The sequence below is a fragment of the Anomaloglossus baeobatrachus genome, chromosome 8, assembly GCF_048569485.1.
Source record: "Anomaloglossus baeobatrachus isolate aAnoBae1 chromosome 8, aAnoBae1.hap1, whole genome shotgun sequence".
Lineage (NCBI taxonomy): Eukaryota > Metazoa > Chordata > Amphibia > Anura > Aromobatidae > Anomaloglossus > Anomaloglossus baeobatrachus.
The window spans coordinates 77,779,003-77,799,680 of NC_134360.1; the positions used below are offsets into that span (position 1 = coordinate 77,779,003).

The 20,678-nt window shown below is 48.2% G+C and overlaps 1 protein-coding gene across 2 annotated transcripts in view; it reads left to right on the top strand.

Annotated features, from left to right (window-relative positions):
• The first annotated feature begins 7,200 nt into the window (after positions 1–7,200).
• Positions 7,201–20,678, top strand: part of EIF3L (eukaryotic translation initiation factor 3 subunit L) — a 45,389-nt gene continuing 31,911 nt past the window's right edge. Inside the window, exons 1-4 of one of the 2 annotated variants that reach the window (XM_075321806.1) lie at positions 7,201–7,308; positions 7,412–7,460; positions 11,774–11,984; positions 12,113–12,192. In XM_075321806.1, coding sequence (XP_075177921.1) covers positions 7,261–7,308; positions 7,412–7,460; positions 11,774–11,984; positions 12,113–12,192 — 388 coding nt within the window. In that variant the 5' untranslated portion in view covers positions 7,201–7,260. Of the gene's footprint in view, positions 7,318–7,411; positions 7,461–11,773; positions 11,985–12,112; positions 12,193–20,678 lie in introns of both variants that reach the window. The other variant, XM_075321805.1, reaches the window with a different exon arrangement.

Consider the following 20,678-nt stretch of genomic DNA (forward strand, 5'->3'; position numbering starts at 1 on the left):
TAATAGAGGCATGTTTAAAGCATGAAGGGAATACAAGTATATATGATAGTGGCTAACATGACATTGAAAGTGATCGCTGTATAACGTTGGTGATGTGTCCTGTATTGACTGTTGTTCTCAGGCTGTATTTCTGTACTGACAATTGTTTTGGTGATGCAGTCATGTACTGACAGTGGTTCTGGGGCTGTATTTCTGTACTGATGATTGTTCTGGTGATGTAGGCATGTACTGACTGTGGTTCTGGTAATGTATTCATGTACTGATGGTTGTTCTTTGATGTAGTTATGTAATTATGATGGACTTTGTACTGTACTTGCGTACTATTGGTGGTTATGGTGAATTATCAATGTAGAAGTTTTAATCTTTAATTTATTAAACATGATACTTTATGATTATATGTTCATTGTGCCGGGCTGATAATACAGCCATCTGAGTTAGGCCACATTTCTCAGCTTTACAAGTGTTAACTAATGCCTCCATACATATAGACAATTGTCTGATCATTTGGCCAGCAGCTACTGTATCTTGTCAGACTTTCCATTACGCTGGGGTCACATCAGCATATCGCATCTAATGTAAGAGTATCGGATGCGATCTGCTAATGTCCCTCGGCTCATGCTCTGCTGCAATCTTGCGATCGGATCACAGCTGCAGAGGAGAGGGAGAGAATGATCTTTCCATCTTCTACATTGTCAGCGGATGCTTATATCGCACTGTACTCGGATGTCCGATGTTTCACTCGCACTCAGACTTGTATGGGTGCGAGTGATCCGAGATTTGTAGACAATCACAGCATGCTATGTTTTTTTTTTTCTCAGTCCGATTACAGCTGAGGAAAATCTCGTAGATTTGAGCTGCAGCATTGTCTTACATGGGGCCGAGTGCGATACAAGATTTTCTCCCATTGCACTTGTCCGAGTTATACGCCAGTGTGAACGTACCCTTTTACAGGATTGCTCACTTTGCCGTACACTCCTGTGTTCTCTATAAGAGAGCCGCTGATAGACATCTCTGGAGGTTTATCATTTAGAGAATATAAGGATCTTCAGTCCTAAATCTGACATGCTGGATCCTTATCTCCCCAGAAATCAGTCAGAAGCAGCCATACACATTAGACTATGGGCTGAATCTCTCGATTTAGTCTGTGTATGGGAGGACTTGCCTACTATTTAAAGGGTATGGGCACACAATGTCTTCTAGACGTCTGCGAATGCCATGGGTTTTTCAGGTAGAAGACGCTTCAGGATACAACAGTGTATTTTGTGCTAAAGCTACCTTTTTGCTTCTTTTCTGAAATCTTTTGGGGACCGTTTTTTACTTAAATTGTATTATATAAACGAGTGAGCGTCTTACAAGTGGACGTTGCCTGAGGAATGGTCGGGTCACTTCATTCAACCGCTTCACATTTTTGGAAACCTGAAGCAGTTAAAAGAAGCTCAAAAGACTGAACACATGATCAGCACATCATGTCTACACTGCAGGGTATATAGCCAGGCTTTTGAGAGTTTATTTACTGCTTTTTCAGGAGCAAAACGGAGCAGATCCACCTGAAATAGATGTTGTATGCACGTACCCTTAGTCTGACTTACCAGTAGGGGGCGTTACAACTTAAAGTGCCTAGGGCAGCATGAATGCCAAATACGGCCCTGCAGCCAGGGTCACCTATCTGGCTAACCATTACTCGGATGCTTCTGCTCTGTGCCAGTCATTGCACTGCCTGATCATATATCACAAGGATCCAATTCAAACTGTTTGTTCTCACCCACAACCCTTTCCACAGTGCGGCACCCCCTCTACAACTCCACCCTCATCTCTGTCTATCAGCCTACCCATTCTCTACGCTCTGAAAATGATTTTCAACTAACAGCTATACTAACCTGAACCTCCCACTCCTGCATCCAAGACTTCTCTCGAGCTACACCAATTCTCTGGAATGCTCTGCCCCAAGAAACCAGAACGGACCACAACTTACTCAGCTTCAGATGCTCCCTAAATGCACATCTTTTTAGGGTGGCCTATCATACTCCATAATCGAATTAAATTCACATAGTCCCTCCACGCCTTCTCACAACATAACTCTCCATCAAATGCCACCGCACCCAAAAGTATCTCAAAGATTGGCTGAGTGGTTCAGGCACCTTTCATCTATCCCCCATGTCTTTGAGATGACTAGATTGTCATTGGAAATGAGCACCTGAATCTTGTCCCCCCTCTCCTTCCAACCTCATTGTAGATGTAGGCTCTCATGAGCAGGGTTGTCTTTTTTGCTATAATTAGTGTATTTTCTATAACTGCTACTTGCTTATATATGAACCTCTGAATTGTTAAGCGCTTCGGAATATGTTGGCGCTATAGAATAAGTATTATTATTATTGGGGTGCTTGGCTGCCATGTAGTTTTGCATACTGGTGGTGGTCAGGTTGCCTTTGCCCTGGCCTTGCCGCAACTTTGTATGGTAGATGCTCCAGATTACAATGTGTTTCTCTAAAAGACTTTCAGAAGAAAACTTCCAGACAGCGGCTGAACGCCCCCTTGCCCTGATTTGGGCCACAGTGGGGATGCGCTTCGGAACAGTTGACTCAGTTCTCACTTTGGACTAAAGGTACCGTCACACTAAGCGACGCTCCAGCGATCCCACCAGCAACCTGACCTGGCAGGGATCGCTGGAGCATCGCTACACGGGTTGCTGGTGAGCTGTCAGACAGGCAGATCTCACCAGCAACCAGTGACCAGCCCCCAGCAACGCGTGGAAGCGATGCTGCGCTTGGTAACTAAGGTAAATATCGGGTAACCAACCCGATATTTAGCTTGGTTACCAGCACACACCGCTTAGCGCTGGCTCCCTGCACTCCTAGCCAGAGTACACATCGGGTTAATTACCCGATGTGTAGTCTGGCTATGTCTGCAGGGAGCCGGCACTGACAGCGAGAGAGCGGCGGACGCTGGTAACGAAGGTAAATATCGGGTAACCAAGGAAAGGGCTTCTTGGTTACCCGATATTTACATTGGTTACCAGCGTCCGCAGAAGCCGGCTCCTGCTCCCTGCACATTAAGTTGTTGCTCTATCGCTGTCACACACAGCGATGTGTGCTTTACAGCGGGAGAGCAACAACTAAAAAATGGTCCAGGACATTCAGCAACAACCAACGACCTCACAGCAGGGGCCAGGTTGTTGCTGAATGTCACACACAGCAACATCGCTAGCAACATCGCTGTTGCGTCACAAAAGTCGTGCCTCAGCAGCAATATTGCTAGCGATGTTGCTTAGTCAGATGTGGCCTTAACTAACCCTTGGTGCCTGCGCTGGTGCTACATATCCATCTTCCTCTGTGTTGTTGTGCTAGCTATGCACGTCAATGGTCAAGGTCGGATCAGTGGACTCATCGACCACCTCGTCTGCCATCTCATCCTCCTTCCCAGTTGAGATTGTAGGCTGACCTCATGGTAACTGTGTCTCATCATTAGCCTCCACCTCTGGAGACAGTAAATCAGGTTCCTTAAACTGGCTTTCTTCTGGCTGTAGGTCCTTAAATACTTGCACATCAACGTATGCCACCTCCTCACGTCCCTCTTCAATGCTGCACGGTGTGAGGCCAGAGCCAACCAAAGGATAAGTACAAAACAGATCCTCAGAGTGGCCAATCTTGGGGTCATATCTCCTGTGACTGATGATGGGGGCAGGAAGGAGGACCAGGTTGACAATTGGATGGGCCAGCCTTCTGTGTATCCACAGTACACTGTGTGATCGTGGAAGATTTGTTGCTACTTGAGAAATGTGAAGAGGTCTTGTCTGCCATCCAAGACAGAATCTGCTCTCGCTCTTCTGGCTTCCACACATGTTTACGTTCCAGACTGGGAAATTTGGCAAGGAACATAGTGGATACATCAAACTTCTTCTAAACTAACACAGACTCCGTGCCTTGACTCCCACCACTGACAACACCATGCCCACGTCCCTGTCCCTTAACAACTGGATTTTTTTTGTCATTTTGGTGACACATTTGCAGATGTTGATGGCTCAAGCCAAGCCAACTTTGACCCCAAAAATATTGTGGAAAAAGTACCAGTGACTACTTTGTACCAGGTAGGCCAAAAATGCTAGTAGTACTGCTTTGTATTTGGCAAGCCCACTAGCACCGTATTAATGTGGCTGATGTATATGGCACAAGCCAGACTGTGACCCCCTACAATGGGCGCATTGTAAAGTGCTATAAAATATATATTCCACTATCTGAGTCTTAGGCCCGCAACACACATCCGTGCCTCCGGTACGTGTTTGGAACGTTTTTGCACGTACCGGAGACACGGAGACCCATGTTATTCTATGGGTGATGGCACACACGCGCAAAATCACACGGAACGTGTGTCTGTGTGATAAGTACGTGTGTGCGTTTTCCCGCATGGACATGTCCGTTTTTGGCAGTCAGCACGCAGGCACGGACCAGCTAAAGTCAACGGGTCCGTGCCTGCACGGACGGCACATGGAGCATGTCCGTGTTCAGCACATTTCGTCCGTGTGCGTTTTTAAACGAGCAATCTATTTTTTTTTTTTTATTAAAGTCAGTCTACTTACCTTTTTTTCTGCTGTTCTCAGTATACTTACATTGGCGCTCGGTCTTTTTCTTCCCCCGGCTCATACTTACCAATCCTCGATCACCAGCGCGGCGAGTAGTGCCGAAAATACGCGGCTTCAATTCATTTGAAAATGCCGGCCGCTCATTAATCAATCTCATATTCCCTACTTCCCCCGCCCACAGGCGCCTATGATTGGTTGCAGTTACACACGCCCCCACATTGAGTGACAGCTGTCTCACTGCACCCAATCACAGCCGTCGGTGGGCGGGTATATACTGTGCAGTGAAATAAATAATAAAAAAAAAAAAACGGCGTGCGGTCCCCCCCAATTTTGATACCATAAAGGCATACGGCTGAAGGCTGGTATTCTCAGGATGGGGAGCCCCACGTTATGGGGAGCCACGCAGCCTAAAAATATCAGCCAGCAGCCGCCCAGAATTGCCGCATACAATAGATGCGACAGTTCTGGGACTCTACCCGGCTGTTCCCGATTTGCCCTGGTGCGTTGGCAATCGGGGTAATAAGGAGTTATTGGCAGCCCATAGCTGCCAATAAGTCCAAGATTAATCATTGCAGGCGTCTATGAGACACCCCCAATGATTAACCTGCAAGTTAAAGTAAATAAACACACACAGTGAAAAAATCCTTTATTTGAAATAAAAAACAATAACAAATTCCCCCATTCACCAATGTATTATTCCCCAAATACCCATCCATGTCCGGCGTAGTCCACCGAGGTCCAGTGTTGCTTACAGCTCTGCTACATGAAGGTGACAGGAGCTGCAGAAGAACACCGCCGCTCCTGTCACCTCCACGCAGCAACTGAGGTGAGTAGCGCAATCAGCTGTGCTGTCACTCATGTTACTTGCGGCCACCGGGTGGAGTGATCTGATATTGATGTGTGGCATCACTAGGTATGTATTGTGTGAGATCAGTGGCCCAAAGCCATTTAACCCCTCAAAAACACCAGTTACTTATTCAAATCTGTGAAAACTGGGGTTTTGCCCACTTTGATGACAGTTCTGATGCCCTGACCTGTTTGGGCCAGGCTGGAGTGATCCTCATTTGATGTGTGGCATCACTAGGTATATAAATGTGGTGTGAGATCAGTGGCCCAAAGCCTCTTAACCCCTCAAAAACTCCAGTTACTTATTCAAATCTGTGAAAACTGGGGGTTTTGCCCACTTTGATGCCAGTTCTGATGCCCAGAACCTGTTTGGGCCAGGCTGGACTGATCTGAATTTGACGTGTGGCATCACTGGGTATGTAAATGTGGTGTGAGATCAGTAGCACAAAGCCATTTTAGGGTATGTGCGCACGTTGCTTTTTACCTGCTTTTTACCTGCTTTTTTGCTGCTTTTTCTTCTGCGCTGTTTAATGCCAAAATGGATGTGTTCTTCTATTCAAGCAAAGTCTATGGGAATTTGGGTTTCTTGTTCACACTATGTTGTTCAAAATGCTGCCTTTTTGTGGCAGAACTTTGGTCAAAAACTCAGCTTTGCAGTGCAAAACCCAAATGGCAAAAACAATTGACATGTTGCTTCTTTGAAAAGCTGAGTTTTTGACCAAAGTTCTGCCTCAAAAAGGCAGCATTTTGAACAACATAGTGTGAACAAGAAACCCAAATTCCCATAGACTTTGCTTGAATAGAAGAACACATCCATTTTGGCATTAAACAGCGCAGAAGAAAAAGCAGCAAAAAAGCAGGTAAAAAGCAACGTGCGCACATACCCTAACCCCTCAAAAACACCAGTTACTTATTCAAATCTGTGAAAACTGGCCATTTGCCCACTTTGCTGCCAGTTCTGATGCCCAGAACCTGTTTGGGCCATGCTGGAGTGATCTGAATTTGATGTGAGACATCACCAGGTATGTAAATGTGGTGTTAGATCAGTGGCCCAAAGCCATTTAACCTCTCAAAAACACAAGTTACTTATTCAAATCTGTGAAAATTGGCTGTGTGCCCACTTTGATGCCAGTTCTGATGCCCAGAACCCCTTTGGGCCAGGCTGGAGTCATTTCAGTTTGATTAGAGGCATCACTAGATATGCAATTGTGGTGTTAGATCAGTGGCCCAAAGCCATTTAACCCTTTCACTAACATACTTTGGTGCCCACTTTGATGCCCATTTTTTTGCCAGTTTTATAATTTTCGCAGCTGCTTTTGAGTGTATGTATATTAGGGCACCTCAGTGCATTGTATTTTATTATTGTGATGTGTTATTTTTGTTGATAAATGCATAAAAAACTGAAAAAACTAAATTGCCGAATAAGAAACTGACAAATAAGAAACCAACTTCAGCATCGTCAAAACCTCAGTGTGGACATAGCCTGTAAAGTAGGACACCCCCTTTAAGTAGGCCGCCTGGATGGATGAACAGTTTTCATTTTCCAGCACTATGACCGCCCCTTATGGTAAGTGTATGGGCAGTGCTGGTGATCGGGCAGCGCTTCTGCCACCAGAACAGCCAGTTCCATGTGCTAAACCCGGCTACACACGAGAACGACATCCAACACGCGTGACCGACCTCAGCCAATCAGACACAGGATAACAAAAATTCTCGTGAAAACTCGAATGTAACAATGGCGGTGATTGGATGACGCGTCACAGGAAGTGCGCGTCGCCGGAAGTGGCGCTCTCCTTCTCCCTGTGCGCGCTGCCGGTGGTCGGTCTGCAGCCCTCATCATGTCGTACGAAGATTACGATGCGAGTGGCCATGGGAGGCGTGATGACGTAAGCAGTGTGAGGAGCCCGGTGTGCTTGCTTTACGGCTGTTGTGTTGTGTGTGGATGAGCTGCCGTTTGTCCTCATGTCTCTCTGATCTGTTTTTCCGTAGACTCAGTATGATCCGTACAGCTACCAGGCGGACTATGACATGCACACAGGTAGGAGCAGCAGCCGTGTCCTACCCCGGGGATAACACTGAGGGTTTCCTCCTCCTCATGCTGCAGCTTGTGATAAATGACCAAACCGTCCATCCTCCCAAGTGCTGGCTCTTCACTCCTGGTGTCAGCGCTGCAGCCAATCGTGAGCTCAGTGGTGATCATCAGTGATTGGCTGCAGCGCTGTCAGTGTGACAATAACCGACATAGGGTCCTATGTAACCTAAAGGCAGTGCTATACTGGCACTATCAGGCTGAGTCTGTACATACCTGTAGTGGTCAGCTCGGATGTTTATGTTTTAAAATCCAAGAAAGTAAAGTTTATAAAATCATCAGCTTCTTGAGTGACAGCAGCTGAGGATCAGATAATATCTGGGGGTAGTCATAGTTATGCCCCCCCCTCTAGAATTAGCATAAGTATTATACAATCGGCCTAGCGGGACTTATGGTGAGGTCATACCCATGTGACCGGCTGGTATCTGCTTTGTTGGCTGAGGCCATGCCCCTTCTGGTCACATGGGTATGACCTCATCACAAGTCCTGCTAGGTCGATTGTATAATACTTATCCCCTCCCCCGTTAGAATTAGCATAAGTATGAATACCCCCCCCCCAGATATTATCTGATCCTCAGCTGCTGTCACTCAAGAAGCTGATGATTATATAAACTTTACTTTCTTGGGTTTCAAAACTTATACATCCGAGCTGACCACTACAGGTATGTATAGAATCAGCCTGATAGTGCCAGTATAGCACTGGCTTTAGGTTATATAGGAAAATCCTGGTGGTTGATTCCCTTTAACACCTTCACGACCAATGATGGATATATCCATCATGGATTGTGTGAGGTTAATCCCCGCCCCCTGCCATGGGCAGGTTGCAGCAATCCGCGCACATATCAGCTCTTTTCAACATCTGACATGTGTGCCTGCAAGTTATGAGTGGAATCTCATTTCACCCGCAACTTTTAACCCCTTACATCTTGTTGTCAAAGTCTGGCAGCGAGATGTATATGCGCGCGGACATTATTTTTACTTACTGCCGCCCCCCACCAGAAGTCACGTGCATGATCACGTGACTTTTGGTGGTTGCCATGGTAGCACAGGGTCATGTGATGCCTGTAGCTAACATGAGTCACTTTCTCTCAGTGCCGGCATAGTGCCAGCACGGACAGTAAAGCAGCGTATCTGCAGATCTCGGCTCTGTAGCTGAGATCTACAGATAGGGCAGAGCGTTCGGATTGTTGATCGCTATAGCCCCCTAGGGGGAATAGTAAAATAAAAAAAAAAGTTTTAAAAAATAAAAAAAACCAAAAACCTAAAAGTTCAAATCACCCCCCTTTCGCCCCATTGAAAATCAAAGGGTTAAAAAAATATACACATTTGGTATTGCCGCGTTCAGAAACGCATGATCTATCAAACTGTAAAATCAATTAATCTGATCAGTAAACGGCGTAGCGGCAAAAAAATTCCAAACACCAAAATTACGTTTTTTGGTCACTGCAAGTTTTGCGCAAAATCCAATAACAGGCGAACAAAAAGTAGCATCTGCGCAAAATTTTGGTACCATTAGAAACGTCAGCTCGAGAAGCAAAAAATAAGCCATCCCGGAAAACGAGAACGCTACGGGTTTTGGAAAATTGCGCAAAACGTGCGCCACTTTTATTGGACAAACTTGTGAGTTATTTTTAATCCCTTAGATACAAGTAAACCTATACATGTTTGGTGTCTTCAAACTCGCACCGATCTCAGGCATCACAGTGACACATCAGTTTTACCATACGGTGAACACTGTGAATAAAAGATCCCAAAAACTATTGTGTGATCACACTTGTTTTGCAGTTTTTCCACACTTGGAATTTTTTTGCTGTTTACCAGTACACCATATAGTAAAACTTAGGCTAGGTTCACATTTCCGTTGTTTTTCATCAGTCCACATGCGTTGCTTGATGCTTGTGACTGATGCGTTGTACAATGGATGACAAGAATTGGAATTCATTGTCGGACTCCATTGTAAAATGTGAGAGAGAGAGTGATCAGCTGATCGCTCACAGCAGCCGGCCGCCGGGTGATCAGCCGCCGATCGCTCACAGCAGTCGGCCGCCGGATGATCAGCTTATCGTTCGGCCGCCGAGAGAGAGCATGCGCAGCGGAATCAAAAGGATTCCGCTGCTCAAAAAACGCTACATGCTGTCGCCCGACGGTTAGTCGTTTCACGACTGCGGAGGATGCAACGCAGCATCATCAGTCACAATCCGCCACTCATACAAGTATATGGGAACAACGGAATCCACCAAACGGATTCCGTTGTTTACCAGAGCCGCGGATTGTGACTGATACAAATTGACGGAAATGTGAACCTAGCCTTATGGTTTCATTTAACCCCTTAACGACCGCGGGCCGTAAAATTACGTCCTAAATGACATAATCTTACTGCCCGCGGTCCTCCGGCGGCAGCATGCCGCGATCGGCACACATCTCAGCTGATTTTCACAGCTGAGATGTGTGCCTGCTAGGCACGAGCAGAATCGTTATCTGCTCGTGCCGATTAACCCCTTATAATGGCGCTGTCAATACATGACAGCGCCATTATAAGCGCAATCGCGGTAAAGTTTTACTTACCGCCGAAACCGGAAGTCACGTGACGCGATCACGTGACTCCCGATAGTTGCCATGGTAGTACAGGGTCATGTGATGACTCCTGTACTACACATGAATTGGTTTCACTTTCGCTGTGCCCGGAGCACAGCAAAAGAGAAAGACAGCGTATCTGCTGTTTACAGCCTTCCAGCTGTGATCAGCAGATACTGCAGAGCGATCGGAATGCTGATCGCAATAGCCCCCTAGGGGGACTAGTAAAATAAAAAAAAAAAGTAAAAAAATAAGTTTTAAAAAATTAAAAAAAAACAAAAAAACCTAAAAGTTCAAATCACCCCCCATTCGCCCCATTAAAAATTAAAGGGTTAAAAAAATAAAAAATATACACACATTTGGTATCGCCGCGTTCAGAAACGCCCGATCTATCAAAATATAAAATCAATTAATCTGATCAGTAAACGGCGTAGCGGCAAAAAAATTCCAAACGCCAAAACGACGTTTTTTTGTCGCCACAACTTTTGCGCAAAATGCAATAAGAGGCGATCAAAACGTAGCATCTGCGCAAAAATGGTACCGTTAAAAACGTCAGCTCGAGACGGAAAAAATAAGCCGTCATTGAGCCTAAGATCCCGAAAAATGAGAACGCTACGGGTCACGGAATATGGCGTAAAACGTGCGCCACTTTTTTCGGACAAACTTCCGATTTTTTTTTTAACCCCTTATATAAAAGTAAACCTATACATGTTTGGTGTCTACGAACTCGCACTGACCTGAGGCATCACACCCACACATCAGTTTTACCATATAGTGAACACAGTGAATAAAATATCTCAAAAACCATAGTGCTATCGCACTTTTTTTGCAATTTTTCAGCATTTGGAATTTTTTTGCCATTTTCTAGTACATAATATGGTAAAACTGATGGTTTCATTTAAAAGTACAGCTCGTTCCGCAAAAAATGAGCCCTCACATGACCATATTGACTGAAAAATAAAAAAGTTACGTCTCTCAGAAAAAGAATGGCGAAAAAAAAAAACGGAAAGCGAAAAATCGGCCGGTCGTGAAAGGGTTAAAAGTACAACTCGTCCTGCAAAAAACAAGCCCTCATATGGCAAGATTGGCGGAAAAATATAAGTTACGGCTCTCGGAAGAAGGGGAGCAAAAAAACAAAACGGAAAACGCCCTGGGGCTGAAGGGATTAAAAAAAAAACCCAAAACACAATGAATGCTAAAAAAAAATTGGAATTGCATATTTATTTATTTTTTTTTTAGCATCTCACCTTTGTTGGTATTTTTCTCATCTTGCAACAAAAAAAAGCCTCATACTGCTATGTCAACAGAATAAAATAGAAAGACATGGTTGTGGGAATAAGAGGAGGAAATTGTTTGTGGGATTCTTCCTGACCTCACACACGTGCACACGCGGTTCGGTCTGGCATGTTTGTCAGACTCCTGTTGGTGGTTTATTTCCCATGAGATCATGAGGATGACAAGGCGATGCCCAATGAGCCACAGTTTCACGGATTAGTTACTCCCGCCCCCCCATATCATCAGATTCATCTGACATTTGTTTCGCCACATCATGCTGCTATAAAAGCAGCAGCAAATTGTGTATAGCGGGTCATTAACTGCACAATATGTCCTAGAGGCATGTCCACGTATCCCACCAAAACTAGTATGTGAGAACTATTAAATGTCGTCATTTTCACTTTCCATCACAGGTGACCCCAAGCAGGACCTGGCATATGAACGCCAGTATGAGCAGCAAACCTACCAGGTCATCCCCGAGGTGATTAAGAACTTTATTCAGTACTTCCACAAGACCGTGTCTGACCTGATTGACCAGAAGGTTTATGAGCTACAAGCCAGCCGGGTGTCCAGTGATGTCATCGACCAGAAGGTGTACGAGATCCAAGATATCTATGAGAACAGGTAAAGATGTGCTGCAGCATGACAGGTCATATACCAGATGCTTAGGACTTGTCTTTTTGCAGCTGCTACCCTCATGGGCCCACACTAGCACCATTAGTCCACACTGACTTACTGATCTCTCATTGCAGCTGGACAAAGTTAACTGAACGTTTCTTCAAGAATTCCCCCTGGCCTGAAGCAGAAGCAATCGCTCCTCAAGTTGGGAATGGTAGGTGCGGAGTTTACTGCAGGTTATAGATGGTTGTATGACTCCAGTTTTGTGCACACGATATCTTTTCATACACCTATGAAGACTCTTCAGCAAAATGCTGGCGGTGTTTTTCCTGAAGGGACTTCACTGATGGGATTTTTATTTAAAGGGACCTTTCACCATAAAAATGCTGTCCAATCTAAAGACACCATATTATAGAGCAGGGGGAGTGGAACAGATTGACATATAGTTTTGTGGGATAATATTTAGTATAACATGAGTTTTCACAATTTAAATCTGTCTATCTGGGAATCTCAATCCGGTGGGTGGTCCTATTAGTGACTGACAGCTGGCTATGTATGTAAGGAAAGCTGTCAGTCACTGATAGGGCCCGCCCATCAGACTGAAATTGTCAGACAGAGGTTTAAAGGGAACCTGTCACCACTTTTTTGCTGTATAAACTGTGGCCACCACCACCGCACTCTTATACAGCATTCTAATATGCTGCATATAAGAGCCCAGGCCGCTGTGAGAACATAAACACTTTATAATACTTACCTAACGGTCGCTCGGTTGGCCATATGGGCGTCTCTGTTCTCCGGTGCTGGCGCCGCCTCTTTCAGACATCTCCGTCCTTCTTCTGAAGCCTGTGTGCAGGACGCGTCTACGTCATACACACTCGCCGATCCTGTGCAGGCGCACTACATTACTTTGATCTGCCCTGCTCAGGGCAAATCAAAGTGCGCCTGCGCAGGACCTCAATGCCGGCGAGTGTGAATGACGTTGGATGCGTCATGCACCGCGGCTAGAGAAGGAGGAGAACAAAGATGGCCGAAAGAGCCGGCGCCGGACAACGGAGACGCCCATATGGCCAACCGCACGTGACCCTTAGGTAAGTATTATAAAGTGTTTTTTCTTTATCGTTCCTTTGGGAGACCCATACCATGGGTGTTTAGCTTCTGCCTCCGGAGGACACACAAAGTACTACACTTAAAAGTGTAGCTCCTCCCTCTGAGCTTATACACCCCCTGGTAGCCAGTCCTAGCCAGTTCATTGCTTTGTATTCAGGAGGCATACATCCACACATGCATTCTCATCTGATTTGTTTGACTTTTGGAAAGAGTTTGAAGAAAAGCGAGTCCATGTCTGGACTCCCGGCATGTCCCTTCTCACCCCACTGTGTCGGCGGTGTTGTTAAGGTTGATTTACAAGGCTGCAGCCTTACATGCCGCGCTCCTTCACCATCCCTTCTGGGCTCTGGCTTGAAGTGGGAGCCAGCACGGTCTCCATGCCTGGCAGGAGTCCGGTCTCCATCCACAGCCCCTTGAGGATTCTGTTGGACCGGAGCACTCATCCCCAGGGACCTGGCCCTGCGTCTCAGCAGCTAAGTACCTGAGACGTTTATGTTGGGGGTCCCGGTTCTTTATTGTAAGGGGAGAGTATGCTGTATGTGATTTAACTTTTCCGGCGGGTTCTCTAGCTTTTGCCTGAGAACCGCGCCGATGGTGCCTGCTTGTCGGCCTCGCCGCTTAAATTTAGTCCCCGGCTTCGCCGGAGGCCTAGTTTCATTTTCCTGCCCTCACATGTCACTCATGCAGAGGGACAGGTTCGGCTCCTCCCGGCGGCCGTTCTACACAGGGAAGGGACACTCCCCACTGCTGGGGCGTCCCTCCTTCCCTGCAGGTCTCTATAGCCCTCCAGTTCCCGCTCTTTTATAGGAACGCCCCTAGTCCCGCCCCCTCCATTTCTCAGGCAGAGTTCACTCTGCTCTGGGACATCCTGCATTCTGCATCTCTGCTGAGGTGCTGCGCACTGGGGGACCGGGCTTCGGGATCTGGAGGGCACACAACACCGCGCTCAGCGGTCTGGTAAGCCACAGCCGGTCTCCGGTTGTGGACCTCTGTATATTCTCCCTGGGGTTCATTCTCTGCAAAGCCCCCACTCCAGCAGCATGTTTCACACAAGGAGCAAGGCTCCAAAGCTTTGTTCTGCATGCACTGCATGGAAGCTCCTGCTGCCTGAGCCGAGCATTTATCCACACTGTGATGGTTGCTCTAACTTGGCGGTGCCACAGCCTGGAGTCTCACCCCCAGTGGTCTCTCAGGCTGCTGCTGCTGCACCTGTGATTGAACCCCCGGCCTGGGTAGAGTCCTTTTCTAGGTCCATATCCCAGTCATTTGCTGAGGCCATGGGACTTTTGTCCAGGACTCTGATGAATATGCATCAGCCTCCCTCACAGGGTGCCTCTAATACTCTTGACAGAGGACTCCTATCCTCTGACCTCCATCCATCGGAGCTCACGGAGGATTCATCATCTGATCCCAGACCCCGTCCTTCTAGGAGAAGGCGCAGGGTTTCCCCCCCCCTCCCCATCCCACGGCTCTGTCTCAAGAGCTGACTCTCAAGATGAGGAGGATGCCCTCACTGGGGGCTCGGAGGCTATGTATCCCATCGAGTTCTCTGAGGGTGACTCGGACCTTAGTGATTTGATTGCTTCTATTAATTCTGTGCTGGATCTCAATCCGCCAGTGTCAGAGGAGCAACTCTCTTTGGCAGAAAAACATCAGTTTACCTCGCCTAAGAGAGTGAAGAGTGTGTTCTTTAACCACTCCAGTTTTCAGACCGCTGTGACCAAACCCAGGGCCTGTCCTGACAAACGCTTTCCAAAGCGTGGTTCTGATGACCGGTTTCCATTTCCACCTGAGGTGGTCAAGGAGTGGTCTCACTCCCCAAAGGTAGACCCTCCGGTGTCTAGGCTCTCAGCCCGGACCGTTGTGTCGGTGGCTGACGGCACCTCTCTTAAGGATTCCACTGACCGTCAGATTGACCTTCTGGCCAAATCTGTGTATGAAGCTGCGGGGGCCGCGTTTTCCCCGACTTTTGCAGCAGTGTGGGCTCTCAAAGCCATCTCTGCTTCTCTAGAGGAGATGCATTCCCTCACCAAGGAATCTATGCCTGAGATGGTTACCTTAACTGCTCAGGCTTCAGCTTTTTCATCCTATGCCATATCTGCCATGCTAGAGGCTGCTCACCGCACTGCGGTGGCTTCAGCTAATTCTCTTGTTATCCGCAGGATTTTGTGGCTTCGAGAGTGGAAGGCAGATGCTTCTTCCAAGAAGTTTCTTGCTGGGCTCCCTTTTGCTGGTTCACGGCTGTTTGGTGAACAGCTGGATGAAATCATTAAAGAAGCTACTGGCGGGAAGAGTACTTCCATGCCACAAACCAAGACCAGGAAACCCGCCCAGGGTAGGAATCAATCGAGGTTTCGTTCCTTTCGTTCCTCCAACTGGTCATCCTCTAAGCCTTCCGCCTCGTCCGCTAACTCAGCCAAGGATCAGAAATCCAACTGGCGCCCAAAAGCGCGTCCGCAGAAGACCGCAGGAGGTTCTGCCACTAAGACAGCTTCCTCATGACTCTCGGCCCGCTCCAACCACGTCCTTAGTCGGTGGCAGGCTCTCCCACTTTGGCGACGCTTGGTTAAAGCAAGTCTCCGATCAGTGGGTGAGAGACATCATATCTCACGGCTACAGGATAGAATTCTCTTCCAGCCCTCCAAACAGATTTTTTTCTCTCAACTCCCCCCTACTCCAAGGCCGCCGCCTTCTCGCAGGCCGTGGCGTCCTTCCAGGCAAACGGAGTGATTGTCCCAGTTCCCGCTCAGGAACGGTTCAGAGGTTTCTACTCAAATCTCTTCCTAGTTCCAAAAAAGGACTGTACCTTCCGGCCCATCCTGGATCTCAAGCTTCTCAACAAGCATGTCCGGGGGCGGCATTTTCGCATGGAGTCTCTGCGATCAGTCATTGCCTCTATGACCCAAGGGGAGTTCCTGGCGTCCATCGACATCAGAGACTCCTATCTACATGTGCCAATTGCAGTGTCACATCAGCGTTGGTTAGGAGAGGATCATTTCCAATTCGTGGCTCTCCCCTTCGGGTTAGCCACGGCCCCTCGGGTATTCACCAAGGTCATGGCGGCAGTGATTGCGGTCCTGCACCTCCAGGGGTTAGCAGTGCTTCCTTATCTGGACGACCTTCTGGTCAAGGGTACATCCAGCGCAGACTGTCAGCGGAGTGTTTCGCTCACTCTCGCCACCCTAGCCCAATTCGGGTGGATTGTCAATCTTCCCAAATCCACTCTGACTCCGACCCAGAGTCTCGCGTACCTAGGGATGCAGTTCGAGACTTTGCCGACACTTGTGAAGTTGCCCTTAATCAAACAGCAGTCTCTCCGGCTAGCGGTGCGCTCTCTCCTGAGGCCCCGCCGTTATTCCCTCAGGCGCCTGATGCAGGTGCTGGGTCAAATGGTGGCCTCCATGGAGGCGGTTCCCTTTGCCCAGTTCCATCTGCGTCCTCTGCAGCTGGACATTCTCCGCTGTTGGGACAAGCGGCCTTCCTCCTTACAGAGGTTAGTGGCTCTGTCGCCACGGACCAGGAGCTCTCTTCAGTGGAGGCTTCGACCCCTCTCCCTGTCCCAAGGGCGCTCCTTCCTGACTCCGTCCTGGGTGATTCTCACCACGGATGCCAGCCTATCCGGCTGGGGAGCGGTACATCTTCACCACAGAGCACAGGGCACTTGGACTCCGTCCGAGTCAGCCCTTTCAATCAAGGTGCTGGAAACCAGAGCTGTGCTTCTAGCTCTCCTAGCCTTTCACCACCTGTTGGCGGGCAGGCACATTCGAGTCCAGTCAGACAACGCGACAGCGGTTGCCTACATCAATCACCAAGGCGGGACACGCAGCCGCCTGGCAATGTTGGAGGTCCAACGCATTCTTCAATGGGCGGAGGACTCCAAGTCCACCATATCCGCAGTCCACATCCCTGGCGTAGAAAACTGGGAGGCAGATTATCTCAGCCGTCAATCCGTGGACGGTGGCGAGTGGTCCCTGCACCCGGCAGTGTTTCAGTCAATCTGCCGCGAGTGGGGCACTCCGGACGTGGACCTAATGGCATCCCGTCACAACAACAAGGTTCCGGTTTACGTGGCTCGCTCCCACGATCCTCAGGCCTTCGCCGCGGACGCTCTGGTTCAAGACTGGTCCCAGTTTTGTCTGTCCTACGTGTTTCCCCCTCTAGCTCTCTTGCCCAGAGTCCTGCGCAAGATCAGAATGGAGGGCCGTCGAGTCATCCTCATTGCACCGGACTGGCCCAGGCGAGCTTGGTATCCGGACCTGCTCCAACTGTCCGTGGAGATGCCGTGGCATCTTCCGGACCGTCCAGACCTGCTCTCGCAAGGTCCGTTTTTCCGCCCGAATTCTGCGGCACTCAAATTGACGGCATGGCTCTTGAGTCCTGGATTTTGACGGCTTCTGGTATTCCTCCTGAAGTCATCTCCACTATGACTCGGGCCCGTAAGTCTTCCTCCGTCAAGATCTATCACAGGACTTGGAAAATTTTCCTCTCCTGGTGTTGCTCTTCCGGCCATTCTCCTTGGCCATTCTCTTTGCCGACCCTTCTGTCTTTTTTACAGTCCGGTCTGCAGCTAGGACTGTCCCTCAACTCTCTCAAGGGAAAAGTCTCAGCTCTATCAGTGCTGTTCCAGCGGCGTCTCGCCCGGCTGGCTCAGGTCCGCACCTTCATGCAAGGTGCGTCTCACATCATTCCGCCTTATCGGCGGCCCTTGGATCCCTGGGACCTTAACTTGGTCCTCACGGTATTGCAGAAACCCCCTTTCGAGCCCCTTAGGGAGGTTTCTTTGTATCGTCTTTCTCAAAAGGTGGCCTTTCTAGTTGCCATAACTTCTCTCAGGAGAGTCTCTGATTTGGCTGCGCTCTCCTCGGAGTCACCTTTTTTGGTTTTTCACCAAGACAAGGTAGTTCTCCGTCCGACCCCGGACTTTCTTCCTAAGGTGGTCTCTCCCTTCCACCTTAACCAGGATATTTCCTTGCCTTCCTTCTGTCCGGCCCCTGTTCATCACTTTGAGAAAGCGCTGCATACTCTAGATCTGGTGCGTGCTCTCCGGATTTATGTGGCTCGCACCGCTGCGCTTAGGTGGTGCACCTCTCTTTTTGTGCTAACCACAGGGCGGCGCAAGGGTCTCTCTGCTTCTAAGCCGACCTTGGCCCGTTGTATTAGATCGACCATTTCGGACGCCTTCCAGAGTACTCACGTGCCTCCCCCGCCGGGGATCAAAGCACACTCGACCAGAGCTGTCAGTGCCTCTTGGGCTTTTAGGCACCAGGCTACGGCTCAACAAGTCTGTCAGGCTGCCACTTGGACTAGCCTGCATACCTTTTCGAAGCACTACCAAGTGCATGCTCATGCTTCGGCAGATGCGAGCTTGGGCAGACTCATCCTTCAGGCGGCTGTCGCCCATTTGTGAAGTTAGGCTCCGCCTACTTCTTAGTTTTTTCTGTTTATTCCCACCCAGGGACAGCTTTGGAACGTCCCATGGTCTGGGTCTCCCAAAGGAACGATAAAGAAAAAGAGAATTTTGTTACTTATAGTAAATTCTTTTTCTTATAGTTCCGTATTGGGAGACCCAGCTCCCTCCCTGTTGCCTGTTGGCAATTTTCTTGTTCCGTGTGTTATCACCGGCTGTTGTCGTGGACCGAGTCTCCGGTTGTTCTGGTTCTTACTCGGTTCTACTTGTGGGTGGCTATTCTCCTTCAGCTTTTGCAGTAAACTGGCTAGGACTGGCTACGAGGGGGTGTATAAGCTCAGAGGGAGGAGCTACACTTTTAAGTGTAGTACTTTGTGTGTCCTCCGGAGGCAGAAGCTAAACACCCATGGTCTGGGTCTCCCAATACGGAACTATAAGAAAAATAATTTACGGTAAGTAACAAAATTCTCTTTTTTATGTTCTCACAGCGGCCTGGGCTCTTATATACAGCATGTTAGAATGCTGTATATAAGAGCCCGGTGGTGGCCGCAGCTTATACACCAAAAAAGTGGTGACAGGTTCCCTTTAAAGGATAACTCGGGTAATAGTGAATATTTTCTCATAAAGCTACATATCAGTCTACTTGGCTGCTCCTGCTCTACTGTATAACCTCCTGCCTGCAAGCTGTATTTTTAAGGTGACTTTGTAGTGGTTATTCGCACTTTTTCAGATTGAATCCGTCTGGAAAAAAGTGCACCCAAACATTTACGAGCTAGTGTTTGCACTCTTGAAATGTCTCTGTAGTCGAAAGTAATTTAACCCCTTAAGGGTCAGATTTTTTTTTTTTTTCTCCTTTTATTCTAAGTCATAACTTTTTATTTTTTTTATTTTTACATCGATATGTGCAGTTGTACTTTTAAATGCCTCCATCCATTTTATCATATGATGTAATGGTAAGCTGGGAAAAAATTCCAAATATGGCAAAATGGCTAAAAAAGGAAAAATCTGCAATTGTTTTTTGGGTTGTTGGGTTTTTTGTTTTACAGCTTTCATTTTACCATGAAACTGACCTGGCAGTGTGGTTCTCCAGGTCATTGCGATTCTGTGGATACCAATTGTATATAGTTTTTGTTTTATTTAAGTGGTGGAAAAAAAAATGTTTGCGTGAGCTGTAATGTTTTAGATTTTTGGGATATTGCGCTGTGCGAGGGCTTGATTTGCCTCCCATGCAAATTTGTTTTTCTTTATCGTTCCTATGGGAGACCCAGACATTGGGTGTATAGCTTCTGCCTCCGGAGGACACACAAAGTACTACACTCAAATGTGTAGCTCCTCCCTCTGAGCCTATACACCCCCTGGAGAACCAGATCTAGCCAGTTCATTACTTTGTGTTCAGAAGGCATACATCCACACATGCATTCTCATCTGATTTTTCATTTTTGGAAAGAGTTTGAAGAAAAGCGGGTCCAAGTCTGGACCCCCGGCATGTCCCTTCTCACTCCACTGTGTCGGCGGTGCTGTTAAGGTTGATTCCAAGGCTGGAGCCTTACATGCCGCGCTCCTTCACCATCCCTCGGGCTCTGGCTTGAAGTGGAAGCCAGCACGGTTCTCCATGCTTTGCAGGAGACTGGTCTCCATCCGCAGCCCTTCAGGATCCTGCTGGACGGAGCACTCATCCCCAGGGACTTGGAACCCTGCGTCTCAGCAAGCTAAGTACCTGAGACGTTTATATATTGGGGGTCCCTGTACTTTATTATGTTGGGAGAGTGTGCTGAGTGAGTTTTCTGACATTTCCGGCCGGTTCTCTGGCTGTCGCCTGAGAACCGCGCCGATGGTGCCTGCGCGCCGGCCGCACCGCTCAAATTTAGGCCCCGGACTCGCCGGAGGCCTACTTTCGGTTTCACTGCCCTCGCATGTCATTCATGCAGAGGGACAGTGCGGCTCCGCCCAGCGCTAGTTCTGCACAGGGGAGGGACACTCCTCACTGGGTACATGTCTCCTCCCCTGTAAGTCTCTTTGGCCCTCCAGATCCCGCTCTCAGGATTGGTCCCGCCCCCTCTCCTCGCTCCGGCGCCATTTTATCAGCGTTTTCTCTGCGATCAGCACTGGCTGCAGGATCCCTGCTGAGGTGCTTGGGGGTCCGGGCTTCGGGATCTGGAGGGCACACAACACCGCTCCAGCGGTCT